A 19,110-nucleotide genomic window follows, 5' to 3' on the forward strand; every position below is an offset into this window, starting at 1 on the left:
CCCTGAGCTTCTTTTTGCTCAAGGCTAACACTCTACCTCTTGAGCCACAACACCACTTCCAGCCTTTTCTGTGTATGTGGTACTGAGGAATCGAACCCAGGGCTTCATGCATGCTAGGCAAGCACACTTGCCACTAGGCCATATTCCCAGCCTTATCTGTTTATTTTGTTGAATGCTATTTCATTGATGGACAAGTCACATTTGGTTTATCCACTCACCAGTGTCAGGTGTTTGGGTTGTTTCACATGCGTATGTTATTTAGCATACCATATAGTATATGGTATATCTATAGCATGGTATATATGGTATGTTTATATATCTATGTACATATATGTATATGGTAAATGATGTGTATATACACACACATGTATAATAGTGCAGACTCTCTGGGTGAAGGGATGTTTTACACCCCGGGCAGGACAGAGCAGGACAATGTGAGAATAGTTTGTGAACTAAAACACTTCTGAGTTGTTTGTTGCTGGAAGTTTCCATGTGATATTTTTGAGCTGTGATTGGTGGGGGAGGGGAGTGAGGTTGGGATGGGGGCTGCTGCTGCCTTGGTCATGCCGTGCAGCACTGCTCTGACACCGTGCGCATCACCTGATCTCTGCCTGCCGTTTCTTCACACCACAGCTGTGGTCTTCCTTAGCTCCTGGGCATTTGCCCCTAATGAAGTGCCCCCTCTGGGACAAGCCTGAGTGACACAGCTCCGCATGCCTCATCTTCTCCCTTTTTCTCTCTCAGCCATGACCTGGACTGGGTGAGGTTAAAACAGTCCACGTTCCTGGTCCCCTCCTTCTCGTCCAGGTTGTGGCCTAGAGTAGGGCTCGTCTGCCAAGACGTGTACCTGGCATTTGCTATGAGTGTTGCACTTGCCTCAGCACTGCCCCCTCCCGGGCTTACAGTCACACTACCGCATCTGTCTCCTGTGTTTCCTGCTCTTCTCATTGAGTCATTGAGATAGACACTCCTGGCCTCCCATCTTCCCCCGCCCCCCATGTCACTGTGATCATCTGAAGGACACAGTCCTGTCACGAAATACAAACCTAACCATAATAGCAACCATAATAGTTACATTTTAGACTTGCTCATTTACCAAATGTTTGCCTTTTACTAGTTACTGTGATAACTTTTGCTGTGTGTCATACAGACATCATTGTAATTCTGTGAAGTTGGTAACAGCATCCCCACTTTGTGGAGAGAAACTGTGACTTAGGGAGATTAAGGGATTGGGGGAACTGGGGTTTGGACCTGAGATTCGGACTTCAAAATTCGCCTGTCCAGTCGTCACTTCCTGCTAACCCCTTTGTAAATTACCTTGGCAACTTTATTGACGTATTCTGAACACATATTTAAAAATATAAGATGTGACTCATCTCATATGACATGTCAGAGCTGGGAAATTGGTCTCATAATCAAGATGTGGAGCGTACCACCTGTCACTCCTGGACATCTTTTCTCCACTTCCTCCTGTCCCTCCTCATCCCAGGCCACCACTGCACTACATTGTTGCAGATTTGTTTGCATTCTTTTAGAACCTAAACTAATGAAGTAATACAATAATATACTTGTTCAATATATTGAGATTCTTTCAGTGTAATTCTTTTTTTTTTTTTTTTTTTTTTTGGCCAGTCCTGGGGCTTGGACTCAGGGCCTGAGCACTGTCCCTGGCTTCTTCTTGCTCAAGGCTAGCACTCTTCCACTTGAGCCACAGTGCCACTTCTGGCCATTTTCTGTATATGTGGTGCTGGGGAATCGAACCTAGGGCCTCATGTATACGAGGGCAAGCACTCTTGCCACTAGGCCATATCCCCAGCCCCTCAGTGTAATTCTTTTGAGGCTGATTGCTAACATTGGCTGTATCCATAGTTTATTTCTTTTTTGTTCCCGAGTAATATTCCACCATGTGGGTCTAGTACTTTTGGTATTCATTTGTCTATGATGGGCATTTGGTTGTTTCCTGTTTGGGGTTTTTAAATAGAAGCCCTGTGGACCTTTGTGTATGGATCTTTGTGTGGACATAGTTCTCATTTGTCTTGGGCCAGCATTAGTCCCAGGGTGGGCTAGGTGCGAGGTAAGGCAGCTGGAAGTTTACATCATGACCTACATCCCCACCAGTAGTACTGTGGGCCATACATAATCAGCAGGGTCCGGCTTTCCAATCTGTCAAGCTTTTCCATCTCCCAAGAGTGGCATCATGGTGTTAACTCACAGTACTTAAATGCTGACCACTGCCTTCTGGCTTTGCGTTTTTCTGACAAGAGGGAAAAAAAATCTATCTTCCTGATCTTTGTCTCTGTCTTTGCCCTCTGAACTACTGTTCTCTCACCACACCTTCTTTTAACATTTCCCTTGTTTACTTTTTTCTTCTTTCTTTTTTTTTTTTTTTTGGCCAGTCCTGGGCCTTGGACTCAGGGCCTGAGCACCGTCCCTGGCTTCTTCCTGCTCAAGGCCAGCACTCTGTCACCTGAGCCACAGCACCACTTCTGGCTGTTTTCTATATATGTGGTGCTGGGGAATTGAACCCAGGGCTTCATGTATATGAGACAAGCACTCTTGCCACTAGGCCATATTCCCAGCCCCCTTGTTTACTTTTTTGACGGATTTGATTTGTGTGCTTCTCTATGTTCTTTGTGCTTGGAGTTCATTGAGCTTCCTGGGTTTGTGAGTTTATAGTTTTTCATCAAATTTTAGGAAAAAAAAATCTGACCACAATTTCTTTAAATATATTTTTCTGTCCTCTTCCCCTCCCCTCAAATTCAGGGACTCTGAACACATTTGCAAGGCCTCTCGAGGTGTCCCACTGCATCCCGAGGCTCTGCCTATCCTCCTTGTCCTCCTCTCTGTCCTTGGCAGGCTCCACCCATGTCTTCACAGTCACCAGTGTGTCTAATCCACTGCTCGTGCTGCGCCGCACAGCAGTAAACTCGCTGGCATCTCTGTGTCCTTTTCCACGGGCCCACTAGTCTTCTCTCTCTCTCTCTCTCTCTCTCTCTCTCTCTCTCTCTCTCTCTCTCTCTCTCTCTCTGTTATTTATTTAGCCAGTCCTGGGGCTTGGACTCAGGGCCTGAGCACTGGACTCAGGGCCTGAGCACTGTCCCTGGCTTCTCTTTGCTCAAGGCTAGCACTCTGCCACTTGAGCCACAGCACTACTTCTGGCCATTTTCTACATATGTGGTGCTGGGGAATTGAATCCAAGGCTTCATGTATACAAGGCAAACACTCTTGCCACTAGGCCATATTCCCAGCCCCTCTCTCTGTTTTTTTTTGAATGCCAGTACTGGGGCTTGAACTGAGGGACTGGGGATGGTCCCTTGCTCTGCCACTTGAGCATAGCTCCCCCCCCGCCCTTTATTTTGTTTTTGGTGATTAATTGGAAGTAAGAGTCTTACAGAGTTTCTTGCCTGGGCTGGCTTCAAAGTGTGATCTCAGATCTCAGCCTCCTGAGTAGCCAGGATTATAGGTGAGAACCATTTTTCTTAACTTTAAAAATTTTATTAATGTCTGGCATTTTTTTTATTCAGTGAAGCCATTGATGGTTGATTGCTAGACCTTGTGTTTCCACAAGTCTTTTTCTTTTTTTTTTTTTAAAGCAAGATGTTGCTCTATAGCCCAGGCTGACTGCAAACTGACAACCCTCTTACCTCCTGAATTCCAGGATGGCACTTGTGCCTGCTTCTCACCACCCCAGCTTCTTATATGTGTCCTGGGCTTTGTTCTAGGATTATTATTATTTTCAAATTATTATTATTATTATTATTATTATTATTTTGCCAGTCCTGGGGCTTGGACTCAGGGCCTGAGCACTGTCCCTGTCTTCTTTTTGCTCAAGGCTAGCACTCTGCCACTTGAGCCACAGCGCCACTTCTGGCCTATTCTATATATGTGGTGCTGAGGAATCAACCCAGGGCTTCGTGTATACGAGCACTCTACCCCTAGGCCTTATTCCCAGCCCTGGGATGTTGTTTATAACTGCAAAATGACTTGATCTTTTTAGGCCTTGCTGTTAAACTGCTGAGTGGAGCCCAAGTAGCATCATGACTTTGACTTTCTGCCATTTAGGCAAGAGCATGTGCATTTTGAGTTTGCTCTTTCTTGGGAACTGGCACCATTGCTGGCTCCACATGTGCTGGCAGCTAGTCCTGCGGGGGGTTGTTCCCTGTGCTGGGGGACATGCGCTATGTCCGGGTTGGTATTCGGATGTAGATGTGAGGGGTGGCCTTGGCACTTGTTGGGCTGTTGTCCATAGCGCCTCTTGTCCAGCACTGGCCTGCTGTGTATCCACCACTGAGACTGGCCCTTCCCCTCTGCTTAGGTCTCTGTGACTCGGTCTTTGTTTCTCAGCAGCCAGAGATTTGTGCCCACCCCGCCTCTTCTCAGTCCAGTGTCTTAGACTCTTCTTGATGTTGATGGATGTATGTTTTGGGACCACACTCTATTTTACTCTACATGAATTATTTCAATTCAGTGCCTCAGAATGATGGGGTACAGTAACCCAGTGGAATATCCCGTGCTGGGGTCTGGTTATGAATTTGCCTCTGACTAGGATTGAAGGGCTGCATGCCTTCTGCCCTGCTGCCAGAAGGTGGCGCCTGCAGCCTCAGCCTGTGATAGAAACCAGGATCCACTCAATCACTGCAGTTGACCACTAAACTGTAAATTACCTCTGTGGCTTCAAATTCATATATATGTTACTTTAAAAAAATGTAACTTATACTTAGGCACGTTATAGAACGTATTTACTTTGCTGGGCATGGTTGTATGTATCTGTGATTCCAGCTACTTAAAGTAGGAGGCTGAGAGGCAGGCGGATCACAAGTCCAGGGCCAAAGTTAGCAAGGCCCATGCCAAAACAACATTCAGTGAAAGTAAAATGTCTCTTACTTGCTTTATAACTTTGCACTCATGGCTTCAGTCCCTGGAAGAACTGATGCTGCTATTAGTGCATAGTGTACTGCTATTGTTGGCATATATATGCATATACACCTACACATATGTGAATTTTTAGAAGTTTAGATATGCTGTCAGCTTTGGAAAAAGGTAGCCAGGAGTTGCATTATACAGAATTAATTGGCACAATGTTCTATAAACATACACACATGCACATTGAGAAGTGAGCTTTTTACTAATGAAGAGAATGAAAAGGATGGCTTTTGAAATGAGACTTAAAATACAAATACCTGTGTTATAACTATAGAATAATTTAACTGTGTCAAATTCACCATTTAAAAACTATTTTCAGTGCTAGGAATGTGGCTTAGCGGTAGAGTGCTTGACTAGAATGCATGAAACCCTGGGTTCAATTTTCTCAGCACCACATACACAGAAAAAAAACAGAAGAGGCACTGTGGCTCAAGTAGTAGAGTGCTAGCCTTGAGCAAAAAGAAGCCAGGGACAGTGCTCAGGCCCTGAATTCAAGCCCCAAGACTGGCAAAAAAAACAAAAAACAAAAAAAAAACCCTATTTTCAGTTATTGGTAGTACGTCTATGTTGCTTTATTTATTTATTTTGACAGCATCAAGACTTGACCTCAGGTCCTTGTGCATACTTGCTAGGCCTGGCGCTCTACCACTTGAGTTATATTTCTGGCCCTACATTTTGCTTATTATTTGGGAGCCAGAGTCTAGAGGACTTTTCTACTCAGATTGGCTTCAGACTTTTGATTGTTCAGATCTCAGCCTCCTGAACAGCCAGAATTACAAGCATGAGCCCCTGGTGCCCCGCTTCCATAAAAGTACTGTGGTAGAGTTTGACAGCACATGAGCCAGTACACGGGGCAGCCTTTCGAGCTACTGTGGCCTCACATCGAGTCAGGACTGTTCCCAGACGTCTGGTGACGGCCTTTGAGCTGCACGTCTTCTCATCATCCTCCCACTTGTCGTTTCAGTGGAAGACCTATAACCCTACGTTTTCTAAACTGGAGATTTGGTTCCGCTTTGTGTTTGTGGTGCTCACCTTCATCGTCACTGTGAGTACTCTGGGCCTGGCACACTGTACCCAAGGGCAAGTCAGGGCAGAGCTCGTGTGTGTGTGTGTGTGTGTGTGTGTGTGTGTGTGTGTGTGTAGTTGCTAGTGTCATGGAGGTCTGTCCCGGACACTGAGACATGCTGCCCAGTGGTCCACCCTATTTCCCTAAGCAGTCCGCGTGTACAGAGATGCTGTGGTTTAAAAAGTAGTACACTATCCTTCAATAAGGAGTAGTGTGGCAGATCACTGTCTTTTAAATAAAATGTCACCGTGATGCAATGAAAACTCCATTTCACCTGTGTGTAAGGGATTCTGCCCTACCTGAGGGACCTGCTCTGGATCAGGACAGCACTCAGAACAGCACTCTCTTGGATTTTTTTATGTTTAGGAACCTCTCTGACTTTGGGCCATTCAGAAATAGGCTACAGAGAAATGGTTTTGGAAATGCAAGCTTTTGGCTGGTTTGGGGCCTGAAGATTGCATCCACAAGCATCTTGATTTAGGGAATGACCCTAGAGACAGAGGTGCCCAGGAGAGCCTATCTGTGGAGAAGGAGATTTCGAAACTGGAGACGAGGGAGAGTGGTGTGTTCTGTGTCTGAGGACCACCTGAAGGGCCTTCTGCCCTCTCCAGAGCTTCACCCGGAGGCCGGTGGGGAGGGCATGACATTTAGATGTGTCCCCTCTTGGCTGTGATGGCCCCTGTAGCTGCCATCTAGGCACCCTGGGTACTTGGAAGACTCCCCAGTGGCGGAGAACGTGGCATGTGCTGAGCGTGTGAGAGGTATGGGGCTGGAAGTAAGACACAACTCCGGAATTGGTCAGGGGCTGGGCTGGGGGTCTGTGTGGAGCCTGGAGCCCCAGAGACTCCCCGAGTTCCCCTAGGAACCATACTGGTTAAGGGGCTGCTGGCATTCACGGTTCGTCTGTGGGAAGTCCTCATTGTTTCCTGAGGACTATCTACTACCTGGGGTTTTCCTGCTCTGTTTTGGGGCCCAAGGTCTGGCACGTGTGGACCCTCAGGCAGTCCGAACAGAGGGAACTGGGCCTGAGCCCTGCCCAGATTCTGGACTAGGGAAAGTGGACAGTAAGCTGGGAAACCAGGTTGTATAGAAAACCATTGGTTTGTGTTGGAGTATAGAAAAACACGATGTGCCATGTTTAGGCCCTCAAATTTCAGGCTTGAACGTGGCACATTGTACAGAGTTTGAATGCAGCTTCAGCAGGGGCCCTTCCAGGATCCCCATATCTTTTCCAGGGAGGGACCTGAGAGTAAACTCAGCTTTTGACTATTGGCACAAGCCTTGTCTCGTCACTGTTCCTCAGGGAACCCAGCCCTGTCCTCTGAAGCCGGTGCTACCCCTCTGTGAGAGCTGACCATAGAGCTGTGGCCTCCTGGCAGCGTCCACAGATGTTCCTGTGCCCCTAGGAGTTCTAGGAGGGCCATCCGCCCTCAGGCCTGACAGAAGCAGCCTGCCGGGGGGGGGGGGGGCAGAGGGATGGGTGTCCTTCCACCCCCCCCCCCCCCCCCGGTCATCTCGTGCTCCTGTGGGAACAGCTGGGACCCACCTTATCTGTGGCCTCCTGCATCGGTCACCCATCTCATCCTGTTGTCCTGACAGCTTCCAGGATCTCAGTAGTTAGTTCCGCCAGGACCTAACCCAGCAGATCCAATGGGGGACTCAGTGACCCTACTGGGGCACAGGAGGTGAGGGGCCGGGCCTGTTTACTTTGCAGTGCCTGTTTGCACATTCCCTGCGCAAATTTTCCATGAGAGACTGGGGCATCGAGCAGAAGTGGATGTCTCTCCTCCTGCCACTGCTGCTGTTGTACAATGGTAGGTGCAACTTTTCTCTGGAACTTTCCCCTCTCCTCTTTAAAACTGGCAGGCATCTCCGAGGTGGCCTGGCCCGATTGCCCCAGAAGAGCCTGCTGGCTACGGCAGGCTCCTGCTCCCCGGGCGTTGTGTTGCACAGGCCATGGCACAGGCCTGGGTCTGTAACAAACAGCAGTGCTTCCATAGTTAAAACTTGGATGAGCGACAGACGCAGCAGTCCTGGGACTTGGCAGAAGGTGCTGGCATGGCTGTCTCTGCTCCAGAAGGCGTTTGCCGCCTGAACTCCATGTTTAGAGTTCCCCGGCCTCCTCCCATGGGAGCAGATGGCCCAGGGCCGACAGTGCTCTGCTGCGACCCCTGCGGCGGTCTGCACAGTGGCTTGCAGGCATTGGGTTCACTGCCCCTCCTTTGCGAGCTGCCAGTGCATAGGAGCGCGTGGCTCTGTGCGGGGTGCTGGCCAGCCCTGCCCTCAGCGTGTGTCTGTCCTTTGCCTTCCAGACCCCTTCTTCCCCCTCTCCTTCCTGGTGAACAGCTGGTTCCCAGGGATGCTGGATGATTTCTTCCAGTCTGTGTTTCTGTGTGCCTTGCTGCTCTTCTGGCTGTGCGCCTACCATGGAATACGTGTCCAGGTAAGCCAGAGAAAGACCTGCCTTGTGCTCCACACGCCGACGGCAGTCCTCAATGAGCGCAGCCCCGGAAGCCTTCCTCCGCCTCCCGCGGGGCCAGCAGAGTGCATGCTGTGTAAGAATGGTTTGGAATCTGTGGTCTCATAGACTCCACTCGAGGGAGTCTTTCTAAGAATTACTGTTTTCTGTATTTCTTACTTTTTTTTTTCAGGGAGAAAGGAAGTGTTTGACTTTCTATTTGCCAAAATTCCTCATTGTTGGACTCTTGTGGCTGGCTTCTGTTACCCTGGGAATATGGCAAACGTGAGTAATCCTGTTCTGTGTGAAACAGCCCCACAAAGCTTGACCGGTGGGCAGACCAGACTTGACTCTGTGTGGCCTCACGCAGGAGGAAAGAGAGCGCCTGTGTCCCGGGCAGTCAGATGACTGGAACTGTGAGGAAGTCAGTTGTGCTTGAGTGGCTACTAGTCTAGGATGGCACGTGAGAACACCCAGTGGGCTTTACGTTTCTCCTCGGTAGAGATGAGGTTCTGCTGGCGCCCAGGACTGCTCAGCAGATCTGGTTCCCCGTGCCTCCTCACATGAGCAACAGGGCTTATTCTTGTCAGAACGGTCACTGCCACAGAGCCCGGGTCGCAGCCTGACCCTCCAGAGGGCTTCTCCTGGGGCAACTCCTGTCCTGTCCCAGTGCCTTCTGGCTGGATGCCCCCTCTGTCACAGTGGCCCCCGTGCTGACAGGACCTGACCCTCGTCTACCTCCTCTCCCATCCCTGCCCCCCTGGTGGCTCAAAAGTGAATCTCATGGAAGGTTATATTTATCTACTTCATAGTGCCCAGGTGTGCCAGCAGAGCAACTCTGAACACAGTGTAAGCATGTGGAGATCTAACAATGAAATCACCCCCCCACCCCATGGTACAAATAATATAAGTTAATAAAAACACAACAACTCTTAAGGAAGAATGGTGATAGGGAATTTTATAAGAAAAAAAGCACTGCAACTCTTGCCATACTGGTAAGGAATAGGGAAGAGCAGTATTGAGCACTTTTGACTGTGAAATTTATGATTGCCTTTTTTTAGGACTTCTTTTTTTCTTCTATTGTCTTTAAGTAGTTGTACAGTGGAGGTGCCATTTAACAAAGCAGTTTATGAATCTTATATATCTTAATTAATGTCACCCCTTTCAACATTCTTACCCATCCCTCCCTTCCCTCATTTGTCCACCCCATCCTTGCTTTGCCCCTTGACCCCACCCCTCCCCCTTTGAATACCCATTTTTTGGTATTTTATTTTGTTAAACTTTGATTTTGCCTTTCTAAGGAATTACATTATTCGAGTGCTTCCTTGAATCTGCCATGTTTCAGTTAATACATTTGTATATACTCACATACCACCTAATGTATTTACTTATGAATTTATAAGCTAAATCTAGCTTCTACATAAAGGGAAAATATGCATCCTTTGTCTCTCTGGCCTGACTTCCTTAACCTAGTTTTTTTCCATAAGATTGCTTTTTAAAAATCCTTCATTGTTGATAGCAAGTACTTTAGTAAGGTGAAAATGCTGAGTGAGCAAAGTGTAAAATGTGAAGCTTGTCACTAATTTTGTTTTAAACATCTTTTTTAAAGAGCTAATGAATTACATGATCCCATGTACCAGTACCGAGTTGACACCGGAAATTTTCAGGTGAGAACTGTGAAGCCTGAGAATTGTTTTTTAGGTGCCATTTTATGAAATAACTGGATTTTGTAACTTAAATTGTGCTTTTGGCATGATCTTGCTAACTGGCTATTTGGGAGAGAGTTCAAAGGTAGAAAATTTGAGGAAAAAATTTTGAGCAATATGAAAAATAAACTTTTAAAACTATGTGGCTCACACCACCTGTAATCCTAGCTACTCCAGAGGCTGAGGTGTGAAGATTGCAGTTCAGAGTCAGCCTGGGCAGGAAAGTCTGTGAGAGTCTTCTCTCCAATTAACCAGCAGAGCGCCAGAAGTGAAATCTTGACTCAAGAAGTAGAGCGTTAGCCTTGTGCACCAAAACTCAGGACCAGTCAGTATACACACACACACATGCATGCACACACACACTCTTGACTGCCTGGTGGACATGCCCCCCCCCCACACACATGCACACACACATACCCTAGGTCTTGACTGCCTGGTGGAAGTGCCTGGCCAGAGAAGGAGAAGGGTTCCAGTACAGGAAGAGGGAAGAGGAGGAATGGAAGCCCAGCCGGGTCAGAGTAGGACCCCTGGAGGGAGGCCCGGCGAGGAGAGCGCTCACCCTTGCAGGGGACTGGCCTTGGCCAGAGCTGCTGGCCTTTGCCCTCTGAGGTGGCTTTCCTGCGTCAGGCTGTGGCATTGCTGCTTGTGGACCCGAGGCCTCCTCAGCACATCTTCATCTCGCAGATGGGAGCCGGGTCCAGGGCAGCTGAGCCTTGCCCAGAACTGCATAGCCCAGTCCTGTGTGGGACCTGTCAGGCACAAGCCCCATCTTCACTGGTGGGGCAGAGCCTGGGCCCCAGCCCAGGGAGAAAAGCTTTGGCCACCCCCAGGTGCTGAGTACCCCCAGCCCCAGGCCCTGGGGCAGCCAGCAGTGGCACGCCACTGAGGAAGATTGCTGCCTACTCCCGTGGTCCATTGGGCTGGGAATGCCCTTGGGTGGGCCTCCTGACTCTGCTGGGGTCCCTTCTGGTCTCACTGGGGGCCCCCTCGGGTACTGGAGGAGATGACTTCGAGGCCTGCTCTTACAAGGCTCCGTCATGTTGATTCCAGGGCATGAAGGTCTTCTTCATGGTGGTGGCAGCTGTGTACATCTTATACCTCTTGTTCCTGATCGTGCGGGCGTGTTCCGAGCTCCGGCACATGCCTTACGTGGGTGAGTGCTCTGCAGGCGCTCCAGGGGTGGAGACTGCATTCTCCCAAGCAAGGGCTCTCCAGAGGAGCCACAGGAGGCCCCATGGTGCCTGGTCCTCGAGAGGGAGCCTTTGTGTGGAAGCCAGCAGTGAACACGGCCTGGGACCTTCTGGGACTGCACCCTCTTCCTTGGTCAGGCTAAGCTCCCATCTGAGCCGGGCATTTCCCTGGGGTCAGGCAGAGGCTGGGAGTCCTGAGTGAGGGAGGGCTTGCTTTGGTTCTCAGGGTCTGAGGTGAGAAGGACACTTGCTCACAGAGGTACTTTTTTTGTTTTTCCTTTCAGATCTCAGGTTAAAGTTTTTGACCGCGTTGACCTTTGTAGTGCTTGTCATTAGGTAAGATTATATTTCCAGAACCACGCTGCACTGCCCTGTCACTGCCCTGAGTGTCCAGTCGCTCTTGTGGAGCCACTTCAGGGTACTTTGGCCCCATTCCTCCCATCACAGTGCCTGAGCCCAAAGATGGGGCAGCTGAGTGTGCCGTGTGCGGAGAGGACGGGGCTTGTGTGTGCAGAGCCCTTGCCTGCCTCACGGTGCAACGTGCCGTGTGCAACCAGAGAATGAAGGCGTGCCAGGCGGCATGCCGGCTCCCCGGCCCGCCCCTCCGTGTGGAGTACTGCAGTGGGAGTTGAGGCAGGGGTTTTGTGTCAAAATCTCAGTGCAGAAATACGAGTGACTCGACTAGGCAGTGACAGAGTGACTACAAGTGAGGTGACGCGAATGCCGCTGTCTGCTTTTATAGCCCTCTCTGTCCTCTCTATTTCCAGCATCGTCATCCTCTACTTGAGGTTTGGAGCACAAGTTTTAGAAGACAACTTTGTAGCAGAACTGTCCACTCACTACCAGAACTATATCCTTCTCACCAGCGGCAGGGCCTTGGGGCGCCTGCGGGTGGTGCTAGCACCTTAGGTTTAGATGCTGCAGGAGACAGGTCTGTGCCTCATGACCTAGGCTCCATTGGCCTTGGGGCCTCATCGCCCAGTCTGTGCTGAGTGGTGACTGTCGCCCTTGCTTCTGGCCTTAGGTCAGCTCTGGGAAGGGTCGGCTCTGTGTGCCCCTCGGCGGGCAGGAAGCTGGAGAGCACTGTGGGAGTAGTCACACTGTGGCACAGCCTGGAGCCAGACAGGACTGCCGTGCCCTGAGCTGTCACCCCTGTAGCGCTGCTCCTTCAGTGGGGCAGGACTGTGCGGCTGAGTGACCTGGGGTCTGTCTGGAGCTGCGGCTTCCCAGCAGAGCACCAAGGAGCCCACGGGCTGGTCCGTGTGCCCTCTCCCACCCAGCAGAGCACCAAGGAGCCCATGGGCTGGTCCGTGTGCCCTCTCCCACCCAGCAGAGCACCGAGGAGCCCACAGGCTGGTCCGTGTGCCCTCTCCTGGCAGCGGCCATCTTTTTTTTTTTTTAATTTATTTATTAATTGAACACAAATTTTTTTGACAAGGTGTTGTGCAAAAAGGGTACAGTTACATAGTAGGGCAGTGTGTACATTTCTTGTGATATCTTACGCCCTGTTTTTCTTTCCCTTCTCTAGGTTAGGTAGACATATATACAATATACAATGTATCAAGAACATATACAGTAGCCACGTGGCCAAGCCCAAGAAAATTCGCCTAGGGCTTTAAATGTAATGTCGACATTAGACAATATGTCGACAATAGTCTTATATGAACGTACATACATAGCTTTTGAGCTATATTGTATTCCACTGAGAGGTCAATTTTTGACCTTTATGTGTTGAGTAATTGTTTGGTTTTAGTTACATACTGTTGGGCCGCTGCCCCAATCCTGTGGGAAATACTATTTGACAAGCAGTTTTTGGTTTCACAGACCTGGTCTCTACTGTCTCTCCGTCTCCCTTTCTTAACAGTCATATATCAGGGAGATCATGCCCCTTTGTTTTCTGTGTTCTAGGCTTGTCTCGCTCAACATTATTTGTTCGAGTTCTGACCATTTCCCTGCGAATAACAATATTTCACCATTCCTAATCGCTATGTAGTATTCCATTGTGTATAGGTACCATATTTTTTGGATCCATTCGTCTGTGGAGGGGCATCTGGGTTGTTTCCATATTTTGGCTATTGTGAATTGTGGGTAGCGGCCATCTTAGCGTCACCGAATGCGCCCGGGCGTTGTCTGGTCTGTGGATGTTAGAAGGGCCGGCCTCCATCCTGGTGGTGTGGGTCAGCCGCCTGCTCCTCCCACGCTCCTCGCGTGGGCCTGCCTGCCTGGGGAGTTAATCTTGAATTTGGAGCCTCTGTGTCCTCAGAACTCATGCACAATTTCTCAGTTTTTGTGGCTGAATTGCATACCAAGCTTTTTTTTTTTTTTTTGTCAGATCCTCACAGATGTTTGCAATCCAGAGATTAGGACTGCTTTGAGCTTATTTCAGGTTTTTTTTTTTGTCATTGTTGTTTATTTTTTTGTTTTGTTTTGTTTTGTTTTTTGAGACAGGGTCTCCCTGTGTAGCCCATGCTGTCCTCTAACTCGTGAGCCTCCCGCCCCTAGCTCCCTTTGCTGTGCGGTGAAGTCTGCCACTTCCCCCTGGGAGGAAAGGTCACAAGTCACCTGTTACTCCCTGTGAGCCGGAAAGGTTACTGTGGCCTCAGGCAGTGAGCTTGAACCCTGGCATCCTGTGTCCAGGGTTTGGATCCTTGCCAGTCTGGGCTAGCACTCGAAAGGGCTGCTGGTGGTTGGGGGGAGGCAGAGGCACCAGCCGATGTGTCAGAACCCTCATTCCTCCCTTGACTGGCATCACCAGCTGAGTTCTTGTCGTTCTATGGCCTGCTGAACTTTTATCTCTACACTTTGGCCTTTGTGTATTCTCCATCAAAGAATGCGCTGTATGGTAAGTCACCCTGGGCTCCAGGTTGCTGGCCAGGCAGCTGAAACAGAAGCCTGTTGGTTCAGAGCCCACTGGCGGGTTCTCCACAGATGCTGGGCACTGTGCTTTCAGTGGCTTCTCTTGGGGCACAGAGATACCAGAGAGTTAATCCAAGACCGGGGAACCTTACAGCACCGCAGCGCTACATCGTGTCATGCATTGTGCCATGCATCGCAGCACATGCTAACCAAGCTTAGTTGGTTAGTGGGTCCTGCCACAAGCTCTGTGCCTGCCAGCCCTATGAAGTAAAATGTCATAGCCGGGGCTGGGGATATAGCCTAGTGGCAAGAGTGCCTGCCTCAGATACACGAGGCCCTAGGTTCGATTCCCCAGCACCACATATACAGAAAACGGCCAGAAGCGGCGCTGTGGCTCAAGTGGCAGAGTGCTAGCCTTAGCGGGAAGAAGCCAGGGACAGTGCTCAGGCCCTGAGTCCAAGGCCCAGGACTGGCCAAAAAAAAAAAAAAAAAAAAATGTCATAGCCATGCAAAGGGGAGCTCACACTGTAAAAACAGCCCCTCCAAAACAAGAGGCTCACAAGGGGAATGGGATTGAGGGGGGCAAAGTGTGTCTGACAGGAAACAGTGCCTCAGCCTTCCTTTTCTGCGCACCTTTGGCCTATGACAAAGGCACAACCCCATTATAGAGAGGGAAAAACGGGGTGAGCTGGACCTCTGGGGGCTCTGTTTCTGCCTTGTTGCTCTGGGGACTTGGCTGTGGCTCCCTGCTCGTTCCTACAGTCGTGCACAGTGGCCCAGGTCACAACTGAGACAGTCGATGCAGGAGGCGGCCCTTTCAGGTGCATACAGACAAACACATAGTTTGTGGGATTCTGCATGGGCTCACAACGTTAGAAAGGCTTCTCTGTTGGTTTTCAGAGTCCCAGCTGAAGGATAATCCTGCATTTTCTATGCTGAATGACTCTGACGACGAAGTGATCTATGGGTAAGTCATGTCCCCAGGAGCACTGTGGCCCGCTGGAAGACCATGTTCTGTAAAGACCATTCTCTGGGCTGGGTGCAGGGACGCCCTGGAGTTCCACAGCATTCACTTTCCCATGGTTCAGGCCTAGATGTGGTGGTACTCTAGTGTGCAGAACACCAGCAGCACGTAGTGACCAGGTAGTGATACTTGGTTGTGCAGATCACCTATGGCGTGTAGTGGCTAGGTGTAGTGGTACTCTGTCGTGCAGGATGCCGTGGTTCTCCCTGGGCTGACGTCTTGGGAATGGGCGGGGTGGGCCTCCCGGGGAGCTGGGAGGGTGGGGCGTGGGAAGGAGTCGCCAGCGCCATCTCATCACCACAGGAGCGACTGTGAAGAAATGCCCCTGCAGAACGGCCAGGCCATTCGGGCCAAGTACAAGGAGGAGTCTGACAGCGACTGAGCCCTGGCCTTGGGCAGCGGTCTGGAGGCCGGGGGCGCGGCCTGGCCTGCTACCTGCCTATGTCCACTCGTTTCTCGTAAGCAAAGGTTTCCTGTTCCTTATTTGTTTACATATTGTTAAAAGAAAAACCAAAACTGAGAGCAGATTTCAGTGTGGAGCCAAGAAACATCATCAGGGTGGCCGCATTACCTGAGGAGAGAAGAGGCCAAATCCGCTTTACAAAGATGTCAAATGACAGAATGTTTTTAATGGTGAGAAGGTACCTTTATTTTTAGGAGAAAGAATTATGTATTTTCTTTTTAAAAAGTTCTCCTGGCTGGGAACATGGCTCAGTGGTAGAGTGCTTGCCCAGCATGCGCGAAGCCCCGGGTTCAAGTCCCCAGCACCACATAAACAGAAAAGGCTGGAAGTGCCACTGTGATACAAGTGGCAGAGCACTAGCTTTGAGCAAAAGAAGCTCAGAGACAGTGCCCAGGCCCGGAGTTCAAGCCCCAGGACTGGCATAAAAAAAAAAATTCTCCCTTGCACCCCTCCCTTCCCTGCGGCGGCCCTGCAGGCAGCGTGTCTGTGGCCGGGTGGCGTCCCCCCAGGGCTGTCCAGGGCTGGCGAGCAGGCCTCTGGAGCCAGCCTGCCCCCAGCACCGGAGCGGAAGCGGGGGCTGCGAGTTCCGAGGGGTGGGGAGCTGGCGAGGCAGAAAGGCGGCTTTGTCCATTGCCAGCCCTGGAGAGGCCTCGAGCCGTGGTGCTGTCCGGGCGTCCGTGTGCCTCGCCTCAGTCAGTAGTAGGTCCTCAACTCGGCTTAACAGGAGCCCCACGGAAGCCCCCCCAAAGACTGCTCTATGATGGATGCCTTTGTAGCCAAAAAGGTTTTCAGTTTCAGATTTGGGAACTATTTGAAGAGAAAGTAAGGCGTGTAAAGTGAGGGAAACCTTGCCGGAGGTCCAGGTAGCTCGTGGGGGGTCACTCCCCGTTGCTGGCACGCCCCGCCGTGGTCGGGTGAGCCAGACGCATTGCTCCGAGCCCCGTTCCTCCGCCAGCGTTGTGGACGGCGTCCGGGTGGATGCGTCCTCTGCGCCCAGCCGCCTGCAGCCCTGCCGGTTAACGTGTGGTAGCCCGTCCTCCTCTCTGCTGCCATCTCGGTGAGGCGGTCCCACTTTCAGGCAGTGCCTGCGGCCTCCTCATCTCCGCACCAGTGCTCGGACGACTCCTTAGAGCTGCTGGTCCCGCCCCTCGCCTGGTACCCACCGAGACCCAGCGATGCTTCGGGAGTCACCATGACTTACAGCGGGCTTCAGTATGGATTCCATTCCATTCGCTTAGAAACCCTGTACATACGAGCGACTGGATGAAAACCAGGAGACTGCAAGGGTAACTCAAGTTTACATGAATTTTACATTTGCAATGCTGTGATGACTGATTTCATGCACTCAGCGACATTGAGATATTGAAAAAGGTTTTGTTACCAAAATTTTCAACTTCTAATAAGACTACTCCAACGTAGTTTTATGTATACACTGATAAAGACTGGCTTGTGCTGAAAAACATTCTAATATGTAATATAGTTTATATGTTTTAATCATCATGAAAGAGTTGCCTATGATTCAGATGCTGTTATTTATCACTAAGTGTAAGATAGGTGGGGCATTAGCCATAGACTAGAACTTTTGAACACCTGTCTGTCCCGAATAATATACTCATAAACTGATCACTAGAGTCTTTATACTTTGATTCTTTATGGCACCAATGAAATGAAAAGTATAGGAGTATTTTTTTGTCGGAAACAAAAATATTTCAATGAAAGTACTTAAGGGGAAATAATTCTTTATTTAATCATGTTTTTAATTTGTCTTGTTTCATGCAGAAACATAATATATACTCCATGTAAAAATTTGCTTACAGTACATAGCGTTTAGCTGTAGAATATGTGCCACAGGTAGTAGGTAAAAACACTAATGTCTGCCAGAAGCTGGCAGAAAGTCTACCAAAACAAGAAAATTGTTTTGCTTTGAGTCTAAATTTTGCAACCTTAAATTGTAAGTTCGAAGGGCTGGCTTTAGTTCTTTCTGGTAAAGGCTTGATTAGCATCACCTTTGGGATAATTTTAATATCGGTCCAGTCATGGAGGACCTGGAGACATTTCATAGCTTCCCTAGGGAGTGCTTCATTATCCATGTGGATAATTGGTCCGCTTGATTTATTATTAAATCATTACAACAGTGAAGTGGTGCCTTTAAGCCCCATCTAAAAGTCTAGAGGATGGATATGTATGTGTGTATGGATATATACACACATATACATACATATATGTGTGTACATATATGTATATACATATATATATATATACTGTTTTCAAGGCTTGGAAGATGGTCATTGTACATACAGATTGCAGTAAATTCAGACACATTATGTAAACTCAATGCACTAAATGGAAAGGTTGTAAGACAAGTGTCCCCTGTAAAGTATTTTCTGAACTATTTATTAAAGGCACAGCTATGATAAATAAGTTACAGTTTAGCCAGCAACTTATTTCCTGAATCTTTCTCACAGGAAAAACAAGCACTCATAAAAGGGAAAATGAACACTAAAGAGTAGACTAAAAACAATGAAGTATATTTCTGTGTTTGAGGGTGGGTTAGAAGCCAGTTGCCTTACAGGTTAGATTGGGAGGGGGCAGAAATCTGCTCCCCAGGCCAAAAGGAAATAACTTTATCTGTGACATCTTGTTAAATAATTTATCTTGATGCGGTTTGGATGTACTGGGAAATGTAATACTGTCCTATGAAATAGAGGGATTTTCTGCTACTGAAAACTACCTTTTTACAAAAAGACTGTAAATCTTTGTAAAATAAGCTTTCTGCCCAGAGGGAAAGCTGGCATTATGAATTAGTCTGCCACTACAGGACAGCACCACTTGAAGGGGGCTGTTGTAATCAATCAGGAGGAAGTAAATAAATGTTTGTAGCAAACCATGGCTTCTGTGTCAGAGCATCGTCTCCATGACCCAAGCCCGAGAGGACCTTGTGAAGGATGGCAGCTTGTCCGAGGTGTCAGGAAGCGGTTCGTGCTGTGGGCCTCGAGGAGGTGGGGTGTGCTGGCAGCAAGGGTAGCAGTGGAACAAAGTTGCTCATCTCATGGTGGCCAGAAAGGGGCCAGGGCAGGAGCCGCCTCCCAAGCGCACCTCCAGTGACCTAGGGACTCCCAGTTGGTCTCTCCTCCTGCACCTGCCACCTCTTCCCACATAGCACCGTGAGACGCGAACCAAGAACGTTACTTCATTCTTTCACTTCCTTTCCAGTAAGTGTCAACATGTCGACTCTGGTACGCATGCTCACTTGTTTGCCCTTTGCCCGCGGCATTCTCGCGGCCTCGCCAGTGCTTTGGAAATGGCCGTGGAGGCAAGCGGGCTGTGCATTCGGCAGGTATACAGCAGCACGGGGAAGACCCACGGGGAAGACCCACGGGGACCACAGAACCAGCCTCTGCCTCCCCCTCTCCACTGACCCAGG

The 19,110-nt window shown here is 49.4% G+C and overlaps 1 protein-coding gene across 2 annotated transcripts in view; it reads left to right on the top strand.

Annotated features, from left to right (window-relative positions):
• Positions 1–19,110, top strand: part of Tmem181 (transmembrane protein 181) — a 40,852-nt gene that overhangs the window by 16,555 nt on the left and 5,187 nt on the right. The window contains exons 7-17 of one of the 2 annotated variants that reach the window (XM_048354380.1): positions 5,888–5,968; positions 7,704–7,803; positions 8,302–8,432; positions 8,641–8,732; positions 10,057–10,114; positions 11,204–11,306; positions 11,628–11,679; positions 12,111–12,193; positions 14,096–14,185; positions 15,100–15,166; positions 15,527–15,622. In XM_048354380.1, coding sequence (XP_048210337.1) covers positions 5,888–5,968; positions 7,704–7,803; positions 8,302–8,432; positions 8,641–8,732; positions 10,057–10,114; positions 11,204–11,306; positions 11,628–11,679; positions 12,111–12,193; positions 14,096–14,185; positions 15,100–15,166; positions 15,527–15,605 — 936 coding nt within the window. In that variant the 3' untranslated portion in view covers positions 15,606–15,622. Of the gene's footprint in view, positions 1–5,887; positions 5,969–7,703; positions 7,804–8,301; positions 8,433–8,640; positions 8,733–10,056; positions 10,115–11,203; positions 11,307–11,627; positions 11,680–12,110; positions 12,194–14,095; positions 14,186–15,099; positions 15,167–15,526; positions 16,012–19,110 lie in introns of those variants that run through there. The other variant, XM_048354379.1, reaches the window with a different exon arrangement.

The sequence above is a fragment of the Perognathus longimembris genome, chromosome 9, assembly GCF_023159225.1.
Source record: "Perognathus longimembris pacificus isolate PPM17 chromosome 9, ASM2315922v1, whole genome shotgun sequence".
Taxonomy (NCBI): Eukaryota; Metazoa; Chordata; class Mammalia; order Rodentia; family Heteromyidae; genus Perognathus; species Perognathus longimembris.